This window comes from Amphibalanus amphitrite, unplaced genomic scaffold, assembly GCF_019059575.1.
Source record: "Amphibalanus amphitrite isolate SeventyFive unplaced genomic scaffold, NRLGWU_Aamphi_draft 000836F_arrow, whole genome shotgun sequence".
NCBI classification, from domain to species: Eukaryota; Metazoa; Arthropoda; class Thecostraca; order Balanomorpha; family Balanidae; genus Amphibalanus; species Amphibalanus amphitrite.
Window position 1 is genome coordinate 29,558 of NW_024882330.1, and position 11,017 is coordinate 40,574.

Sequence of the window (11,017 nt, forward strand, 5' to 3'; positions counted from 1 at the left end):
ATTTTGTGCAAGGGGCTGAGTGTAATGCCCAGGAGATGACCTCCATTCGCCCCCTGACCGGTCAGTGTTATAAAATTTGAGTGGATGGCGGTCCGTTTGGGGTTCAGATGTCAATTGTATTTTGTTACTGTCAAATAATACATGTTATGCTGCCAGCGAATGTGTGTAACGTCGGTTTTCGAAACAGAAGTTAGAACTGTAACGGCAGAGTGCTTGCTGGTCTCATCGGAAGTATTGTAAGTGTTGTAAGGAAAAGCATTGTCAATATTGTAAGTATTGTGCGCATTGATGTATGGTAGATATCACCTCACATGATCTCGGCTCAGATAACCCTCCCCGGTGTCCCTGTCAGTAAATGGCACCTGGATCAATACAGATAAGATAATTTGTCATAATTCTTAACCCGCGCACCGACGGGGGTCTGCGCCAACTTAGTACCGACGGGGGGGGGGGGCGGATGACCGCCCCCCCCTGAGATCTCGAGAACGAAGCAAGATAGCGACAAGCGGTAAACGGCATCGGATACGCACGGTCAAGATCTACAATTTTTACTAAGGTCATTTTTAGGTCAGGTCAAAGATGACGTCACAGGGGTCGAAAAAGTCAAAATGGCGGCGCTGGATATGGAGAGAGTTTTTCTCGAATAACTTTCGAATTAGTCCAGATAGGAACAAACTAAGGGCATCATCGTGATCCTCTCGTCAATCCGCATCGAATGATATATATGTTGACCTCGAAAGGTCAAGGTCAAAGGTTGACCTCAGGTCACGTGACCTCGAGGTCATCATGTATATCATTCGATGCGTCTTGACGAGCTGAACACAATGAGACCATCCACGCGTCTGTATCTTGTTCCTGTACGGAGTTATTGGCCGAAAACCTTTGGTGACCTTTGATGACGTCACATGACCTCACAGCTGCCCAACAGCAAAACAGACCTCAAGGTAGTGAAGGTTGATCGTATATGAAGTCATGTATGGTATATGGGGCCATTCCGACCCGTTTTAGTGGTAAAAACAGGGAGTTGATTTTTCCCCCATTGACTTATAATGGGGAGGTCGCGAAATTGACCTGACCTTAGGTCACCGATATCAAAATTCCGAGATATAAAAATTGTAGCTACTAATGACCTAATAACATCCTGCGACTTTCAAAGGCCTCCGACATCTACTGTAGCTCTGGCACGGTGACAAAGTTGCAAAAAAGTGACTTGAGGTTGGGTCATTCAAAGTGACCTGGTGACCTGACCTTGAAAGGTAGGAGGTTCAAACTTGCACACCATGTGTAAAATTGATGAGGGAATAGTCATACCAAATTTCGCGGCGCTACGCGCCGCGGTTTTCCCGCTATTCGCGAAAAACCTCAGGGGGGGGGCGGATATCCGCCCCCCCCCGTCGGTGCGCGGGTTAAAGAATTGGGTGGTTTTGACTCGTTTACTCGAGGTGCAGGTCGCATTTCAATACTTTTCCATAGGCTTGCAATGTAAAGGTCACGACTCTGACCTAACCTCAGGTCACAGATAAAAAATTCTGAGATATACAAACGAGACATACTGCAGGTACTGTTTTGAAGACTTGATGAGAGGAAATAACTTCGTGAAAAACTCAAGCTCTGACGTGTTTGCAAACTTTTCTGAGGTGGGGTCAACAAACCCGCTCTGGTTACCTGACCTGACCTGACCCGGCATTTTTTTTTTTTTTTTTTTGCTGAGATGTGCGCAATGAGCATTTAGGAAAAGTCACCAAATATGAGCTGAATGTCTCGCGGCGTTTGGCAATTGTACAAGAAAATCCTGAAAGGCCTCCCCGTCCGAAATAGGGTTAATGTGTATATGAAGAGTTGCAGATCCAAACATACCCAGATCTAAGACTGCAGTTCCCAGCGCCGCTGCAACGTTTTTAAAACAAACATACATAGGACACAAACATGTTTATTTGCATCTGTTTTGGATAATAGCAACTCATGGCGCCATCACCCGCGATAACTGTTAGGATTTGAGATAGGTATATTTTTATTTAGGCCATTAGTTTGGCTGTAATGTTTATTAATATTAGTTGGGCGGAGTTTGGTAGTTTTTTATTTAACTTGTGGTATGTTGTGCTGATTGCGGGTTGTTCACACCTTTCAAATGTAAAGACCATATTGAACTCAACCCTACCCCTACACTACCCTACATACGACTGGACGCTTTCCAAGCCCACAAGCATCACGACGCCGAGATGGAATGTAGCCGGGAAATCACCCTCGCCATCTGCTCTAGAGCTAATCGTGTGGGGCGGCGTGTGGGGTGCCGCTTAGCCTATGGGGGTGCACTTCTAGTGGATGGGGGATGGGGGTGCACCTGCACCCTTTCATATGGAAAGTTACTTCCCTGATTACAGCTCCCCGTATTGCACCTAATCAGGGAACGGCCAGCAAACGAAGGAACTATTTCTGGATGACAGGCGAATAACCGCTCACGCAAGGAGCGGAGCTCCGCCCCGTCCAAAGTGGCCAACAAAGCAGAGACAGAGGCAGCATCACATCTTCCATCAAAGAACTGGTTTCTGGCTTGGAAGATGAGCTCCATCTTTGCATCCGAGTCGGTGCTGTCAGGAATCAGCTGGTCTAATGGAGTGAGAGTAGTGAGACGACTAGCTATTGTATCAGAGCTGCCTGGTCTTCGTAGCATTTGCACCGATTCTTCTCGATCGGACTCTGAATTCTGTCCCTCCTGCGTATTACTTGAGGCATTGCTATGTAGCTAAGTCTTTGGCAGAGTTTCATTATCCATGCTTTGCAAACAGTGCCATAACAACACAGTTAATTAATCACCAAGCTTCTTTGCAAGTTCCAATACAGTTGAATCGCACGCGATTTGAGTGCAAAATTCAAGAAAAGTGCCAACTTGTTCCCGTAAAATATTTTGAATATTGACCTAAAAAAATGAGTAATTTCCAGATAAAATAACAGCGAAATCAGTTTTCGCTTGCCAATAAAACTCACAGATATTGAATCTCCATTATTAAAGGAACATTTTAGTATATGCCATTCTTGATAAAACTTCTTAGCCACCCAATACCAGCGCAAAATAAAGAGACACTGAAAACACGACCAATCACTCCGATTTACCATAGGAAAATGCATAGAAAATGTATGTCTCAACTGCGCCAAATACACAGACAGTTATATACCTACATGTGACGTCATGATTAGCCCGACCAATCAGAAGCAAGTTGTTTTCAGCCACAAATAATTAATTTCTGAACTAACTAGGCATTTTTTTAACAAAGTGATTTTAAATTAAATCATTAAAAATTCTGAGCTTTTTTATTTTACCAAAACATACAGAGCATGCAGATAGGTCCCAACCCTATTCTATATTTCTGTATATTCGATTTAATGTATAATTCTGCGTACTCTTACCCTCCTGAACAGTGCGTCCTCTTACCGTACATGCAATTCGCGCACAAAACAACCCCGAAACGTTGTGCAAAACTTCGCAAACAGAATATTGCACTGTACAGTATTTCCCCAGATAACCTCACAAGTTTCCCACAACAATCACGGAAATGTACCTTATCTCAACTGCCAAGTATCAAAATTATTGCACCATATCATAATAATATCATAACGCTCGAAAATAATATTCATCGCCTTAAACTCAACAGCGTCGCCGCTCAACGCCCACGTTCCGTTGGTGACATGCACGCACTGGCGGCTTCATGTCACTTCATGAACTCGACAAACCCGCGTTGCTAAGCAACCGAAACAGCTGATGCGTACTCTTATCGCCCGCGTACTCTTACCCGCCCTTACCCTAGTTACCGACGGATTCAGTTCCCAGACGGGAGTATCGCATCACTGATAATCAGCCTAGGAGCTCCAAGAAGGCGCGTACTCGCTCCGATAATGCGCGGATGGTTTCCTGGTTAGTGGGCTTCCTCTCCAATCCTACACCTAAATGATCTTCGAATGTCGGTTGGTGCAGCTGGTGGCGGTGGTGAGTTGGTGTTAAGGGCAGTCACAGGCAGCTTTGCTAGCGAGCTTACGATGTTGGGTCAATGATCATATAACAATTCCCCCACTCGCGGCTTTGCGCTGAATTCAACGCATCTTCGGCTACAGACACTGGCGGATCCAAAGGGGGGCAAAATGGGCATTTGCCCCTCTCAAACGGCATAATTTTAACATTACGCCTATGGACGAGGCATGGAAAGAATCGATAAATTGTTATGGTTTGCCCCTCCCAAAACTCTAAGCTGGATCCGCCACTGGCTACAGAAATTTACGCACTTTCGTAAACTTCCATTGTTCGTTCGTTGATTAACTGAGTTTTATTGTATTTTATTATTTTGCATTTATTATTCACGATATAATAATAACGGCCGATACAGATAGCCAGTGTGTCAGTCTGTCGGCGCTCGAGACTCGGCATCCTCAACCTGCCTACACGCCCCCCCCCCCCTCCCCCGTGGAGCGACATCTCCCCATCGACCGCGCCCGTCGAATGAATAAATGAATGAAAGTCGAGCGGAGCGCGGCGGGCCCCAAAGCCGCGCCCGCCGCCCTGCTATACTCCACAGCCGTCGTCCGGAAAGCAGTCGCGCTTGTACGCCAAAAGGCAGGATTTAGCTCGGCGTTTGGTTTTCGATTTTGTCAGAATTTTCGGTCGAGTGGATTTATAAAGAGCGCTAACGGCACTCGTAAAGCGCAATGGTCTGTAAACTGAGGTTCTGGACTAGCCGGACAGGAAATATTAAGTTAGAGATGTAGAAATCCTTGTCAGTCACATCGAATTTTGATAGGCCGCGACCTTACGTGGTTTACGCACGCTGGTGTCGACCTCTTAGTTTGTAGTTAGCGCACAGTTTAGCAATATGTGATCAATGATTATTCACCTTTGGGCTTTGACAGGTTTACGACATTTACGACGAAACAGTTCATCACCTTTTGCTTTGTTATGCATGTTACATTTTTAGGAAAACCCATCAGTCAACCAGTCATCCAATCACCGCCCTCCCACCTTATCATATCAATGTCATTGGCAGCTCCATTATACCTCGATTTCCTATGCTACATAATTTTCATTACGCCATATGAAAGCCGTTACATCCGTGTACCCCGTATGAACGCAGTTACACCCGTGTACCCCATGCCCTGGCCTGTGTCCCGGCCGCCCATTCTCGTCTTGTCATTCCATGGGAGGTCGGGTGGTGGGGTATGTCCGGTCTGCGCTGCCGCTGTGGCGGCCCCGGCGCAGCTCATAAACTGGCCGGCCGGACCCGGAGCCGGACCGACGATCGGAGTTCGGTCGGCTCCGGACGCTCTGATACGTGCGAGCTGATGAAGGACTGGTGTCTGGTGTCTGTAGGGTGTGTAAAGGGATGAGAAGCACTCTTAGTCAGGTGGGACGCGGGTTGGGCGAACTTTGTTGAATGATGGAGACGAAGGCAAACGTCGATATCACAGTCAGCGATGCAGGATGTGGGTCCATGCAGTGGGTAGGAAATGAATGCGACTTGAGGTTGACAACCGACTTGAGCCATGGACATTGGACAAAGCATTGTCAGTAAAGTGACCGGAGGAGCCGGAACTGGATTGGGTCTGTGGTGCGCTCGGTCGGCTCAGCTCGTGCGCAGTTGTATGTGGGACACTACGCAGCGGAGCAGGGAGGAGAGAGGAGGGGAGCCGGCGATCGACCGGTGGCCGCCCGCCGCCCACGGAGCTCCCCTGACGCTCTGCCCGCCCCGCGCGCCGCGCCGCCGAGGGACCGGCCGAGGACGAAACAGGGGTAGGCCTCCGGCGAAACAGGGACGGACAAACAGGGACGAAACCGACGAAACAGGGACGGGGACCCCTGACGAAACAGGGACGGACCTCTGACGAATACAGGGACGGACTTCGAACGAAATAGGGACGGACCTCGGACGAAACAGGGACGAGGATTCGAGGATGATTTTAGTAAAGGAGCCTCTGAACAGGGTATATTGAACGAACCTCTGACGGTGGGCCGGACATGTGACTGTGAGACTTGACGGTGGAGCTTGTGACAGTGGGCTGACGGACCTCGGTGGTTTACGGCCCTTTGACAGTGGGACGGAAGTCCGGGTCTTCACGGCCATAGTCCTCCATCCCACGCCTGGCCGGTGAGACCCGGACACGTATCGGCGTGCCTCTCGCGGATATGATTCACCGCTCTGGAATCGGGGCTTCTATTCAAAGCGCCGGCACATACCACACCGTCCCAAATCGCTACGTTTGCTTACATCAGAACAAATCGATGACGCCATCGGCCATAGTGCGCCGCTGGCACCGGTTTGCATGACATTTCGGCGTCCGTCCAGAAAACTTTTCGTCTCGGGTGCGTCAAATTGGAGGGAAGGACGGTCCTAGATCAGGGCCGGTGTGCCGCTGACCTGGAAATTCACCGGCAGTCGGGCTGGATAACGATCCTCGGTCGGTGCATGTCGGCGCGCGGGACTGTGGCCGGTGTGGTCTGTCCAGTGTCCAGCCGTCCGACCGGCTGCCGCCTCCGCTGATATGACTCGCAGCTTTGTTCGGTGGCGAGAGTGTAGTAAGACAGCGGTAGAAGCATGTGTTGCATGCGTGGTGTGCTGTGATGTGGTATGTAAACCGATGCAGTTGGCTGCGTTACAAGTGGCTGCGATTCAATTTTTTTTATAAATTTAGTCCGAACCTTTTGATAGGAAGGATTCACAAGGACAGAGCCACCGCTAAGCGAAGCTTGTTGCGGTGACCCTGCCCTCTACCTCTACCCTATGATCGCGCAATTCCAGTTCTATGGCAGAATTTAGAGTCCAAAGTTTAACGTGCGCACATAGCCGCGCACGGCCGGTCCCCTCACTGACTTCGCCTGGCTACGGCCTGCCACCAACCGCAACCATACAGGGTTGGGCAGATAAATTGGGACAAATTTCAACTTCCTCTAAAACGACTACTTTTTGAGTGATAAAGATAATTTTTGAACATAAATATAGGCTAATGAATATTTTTCCATGTTATGCAGGTTGCGTTGTAATTTTGAGTCGGCTGGTCACAGAACGTGGGCTTAGGCAAGCCACTATCAACTTAGTCCGCGCGCACATGCATGCCAATATTCTAATTATGCTCCATCAAATGGCTAAAAGTAGTGTGTATCGAACAGACGTAAACGTTGGAGGAAGAGATGATATTGACTCATCCTTACATACCTATTGCATTGACTACGGCCGCTCCCCCGGTTTTCCAGGGGGGCTAAAGTGCAAAATTCAGTTAAATCAGAGGATCCTCGAGAAAACAGTGGCGCGAGCTTACAACGAAGGTAGCCGGGCCATGAGAAAGCGATATACCAGCACCTCAAACATGTACTATTATGCACTGATGCATATCAACCTGTTAACATAGATGTTGAAGCAGCTGTGACGTTAAAAAGATTGTTTCCTCTTGAAGGGCTTGGAGAAGCGAGCAAGCACGTGCAGGTCATTTCTGACGATGGTATCCCCATAACCGAACATATGAACAACCGCAAACACCATGTAACATCGCAACCAGCCCAGAAGACGTGATCTTAGTTAAAAAAAACATGCAGCAGACATCGGTGATGGCATTCCACTCGGTGACCTCTGACGGTCACGTGGGGCTCCCTTATTTTACGGAATCGGGAGGGGGTTCGCCATTACAGGGTAGGTACCTAACCATTATTCCGGCAGTTCGAACCAACAAGATGGAAGAAGGCAACATCCTGCATGGGGCGATGCTCTTCGAGGAGTCAGCTCCCCGGCATACAGTAAATTAAATACAAAATCTCCTGAAACGGAGGATCCCGCAAACTGTACCCAAGGGAAAATGCCCCCTTCCTCATTAAACCTCAGCCCACACAAGTTCTGGTTGCTGGGGCGTTTTTGCGGGTGAGTCTAACGAACGTCCACATGTGACTGTGGCGAGCCTCAGCAGTGCCAGTCGGCTACAATTACGAGCCATTTCCGACGGGAGATCTCGCCGCGCGTGCAGTCAGTCGCAGGCACCGACAAGGACTGATGCAGGTGGACCACGGTGACCATATTTGGTGATAAATGTGTAAAATTGGTGTGACAATATGTGATCCAAATTTGAAATGCCTATGTTTACAAATTTCTAAGCTACGGCGTTTTAAATGCAAATACGTATTTTGTCCCAATTTATCTGCCCAACCCTGTACCTGTCAGGAGGCCCATAAATGTCGAGCGCCCGTCGCGCTTCGAACCCGGACTGTTATAACCGGGAACGCGTGCTCTCACCACGCGGAGTCCAACGCTCTACCAACTGAGCTACGGGACCGGCAATTTTATGAAAACTTTGGTCTGATGTATAAAGTTTAACTCATTACGACGTTGCCGTTGTCTTCATTGGATGTGACGGCTGTCTGCGGTCTTTGAATCGTTTCCTGTATGGATTTTAGGCAGAGATTTTTCAGTTGGCTGTGTGACAGAAAAGCAGACGTAGGTACTATTTTATGAGCCGGTCGGCTGTCGTAGTGGCGAACTGCAGCCCATGATGGACGGATCATCGTCCTATTCTGTCTTACAAATAAAAGTTGTCTCACTCGCGATACAAAAAGAACATATAGTCTGCTGACTTTATCAACCGTTTTCTAACCCGTGCGTTGTGCTGTACCGTCAGAAATGGTACGAGGAGGGCCCGCCGGTGGTGTTCTGGGTCTCGGGCTTCTACTTCACGCAGGCCTTCCTGACGGCCGCCCAGCAGAACCTGGCGCGCAAAAACACCATCCCCATCGACCTGCTCACATTCGACTTCCAGGTGAGAAACTGGGAGGTTTGCTGACATGGTGAGATACTGGGAGTGTAAAGTAAACGGCTGGAAGTTGGGAGTGTGAGTGGCTCACACTAGCATCACAACATTGGTAATAGCAAGGCCCTAAATACACGGTAATAGGCTCGTGGGACTGGCCGATATCAAACAGGCTCGGTCGGAGTACCGACCGGCGGCCGTGGGCAACTTCCGGCCAAAAAAAGCATAACGAGTGACTCAAACTTTTCAGAATCTTTTTTTCAGCTAGAGCTTGCTGATCGTTTGTGAAATTGGCTAATCTTATTTCCATTTCCACGTTCCAGCTCCAGACTAGACAGACGTTACACTATCACGACGCTTTGCTGTGACAGACGCCACTGTTTTATCTCCGTCTCCGTCAGGTACTGGAGGACAAGGAGTACACGGAGCCGCCCGAAGACGGCGTCTACGTCACCGGCCTCTTCATCGACGGCGCCTGCTTTAGCCGGGAGAAGAAGGTGCTGGACGAGTCGCCGCCCAAAATACTCTACGATACACTGCCCGTGCTCTGGATGAAACCCGTCAAAAAGGTGGGACCCAATAGGGACGTCCAGCGAGCGAATTCTGCTGTCTTTGTGTTACATGAGGTCACCCCGATGTGGTGTGTCTTGAATAGTAAATTGCTTGTGTTTTGGATATGACGGATTTCGGACACGTGTTCTTTCTTCTTTTTTCACATCGGGTGTAAATTAGCTGGACATGTTGGTTGTTACGACCTGTAATGTGATGCGCCGGTGAACCGCCCCGTGATGCGAGTCGCCCTGTCACAGCTGCCTGTGATCTCCCCTGTGTTGTGACTTCTTCCTCTGAAGTAACTCTCCCCGTCCCATCACCCCAGGACGAGCTGCCGGAGCGTCGCAGCTACACGTGTCCCTGCTACAAGACCTCGGAGCGCCGCGGAACGCTCAGCACCACGGGACACAGCACCAACTTCGTACTGGCCATCGAGCTGCCGACGGACCGTCCTCAGGAGCACTGGATCCGGCGCGGCGTGGCGCTGCTCTGCCAGCTCTCCGAGTAGGGCGAGGCACGGGAAAGACGCTAGTGGGGAGGCAGTGATGGACAGGGTTACAGTGAGGTGTCAACCGCTGCAGTGGTCAAAGGCAGTGGGTGGACTTACTTGGATTGAAAGACGATTGTAATCGTGGTGTGAGGGGGAAATGGACTCGTGATGCCATGATATTTAGTAGCTCGGCGTGCTAAGGCTCGCCGAGTGACAGAACCTTTCCATGAGCCGTGAACTGCAGCGGCCTTATGTATAAGGCGAGGGCTTTACGCCCACGGTGGTTTATGTCGATCGATCCGACGGTCCGTCCAGGTACGGCCGGGAGTGAGGGATGAAAACGATGCTAGTCATGTGCGATCGCAGATAGAATGGACACATGTAGTGCGATCTCAGGAGATAGCTATACCAAAGAGCTCTAGTCAAGTTAGGAGAGGTATGGATCGTGCAGCAATATTGTATGAAATACAAATTTCCAGTTTGACAACAAAGGCGTATGATTGGAAGGAAGGGCTAGATGAGGATGATCGATCGGATGAGCCGATACCGAATCGCTGTGCTGTTGCCAGCCGGACTCTGGGTATCCAGCCGGCAGTAATAGCTTTCAGTCGCTGTTTCCTAGAGAGCCGACATACATAAACGCGCCGGCTCCTAAAGGTCGGCATAAATTCAGAGGAGACCGGTCGACGCCACTACCGGCCGTCTCACTTTTACGTTCCCGAGATAAAGGTTGTACGGCGAACGGCCGTTTGAGCCCTGATCTGGCCCCCGTTCTGCCGACCTTTCGCCGCGCCGCCCCTAAACTGGATGAGGCCGACAGTAAACCCGTGATGAGGAGCAGCCATAGACGGATGTCGACCAGAAAATCACCCGAATGGCCGCCACGGGCCCGGCAGAAAATCTCAGATGGGCACAGGTTGGACTTAGGCGGCGTGGCGGACAATGGAAGGAATGCCGCGTCCGACTGAATATCTTGCCCAATGTCACAATGAAATATGTAATGATCAGCCAGCACGGATTGACAATCATCCGCGGAATCCTGACATCTCCAACGGCGTGCTGTGAACATTGACTGTAAATATCTAGCGACTTTAAAAAGGTGCAAAGGCAATCGCAACCGTAGCAACTAGCAGGGCAGGTCCATGTTGGCGACGCAAAGTTCTTCCTTGTCGTATGACGCACAACGTTTGTCTTGCGAACGGCAAG

General features: G+C 49.7%; 1 protein-coding gene across 1 annotated transcript in view; it reads left to right on the forward strand.

Annotated features, from left to right (window-relative positions):
- Positions 1–10,302, forward strand: part of LOC122366882 (dynein axonemal heavy chain 7-like) — a 36,706-nt gene extending 26,404 nt beyond the window's left edge. Inside the window, exons 37-39 of the mRNA XM_043339528.1 lie at positions 8,641–8,778; positions 9,171–9,338; positions 9,647–10,302. Coding sequence (XP_043195463.1) covers positions 8,641–8,778; positions 9,171–9,338; positions 9,647–9,829 — 489 coding nt within the window. The 3' untranslated portion in view covers positions 9,830–10,302. The remainder of the gene's footprint in view (positions 1–8,640; positions 8,779–9,170; positions 9,339–9,646) is intronic.
- The last annotated feature ends 715 nt before the right edge of the window (positions 10,303–11,017 follow it).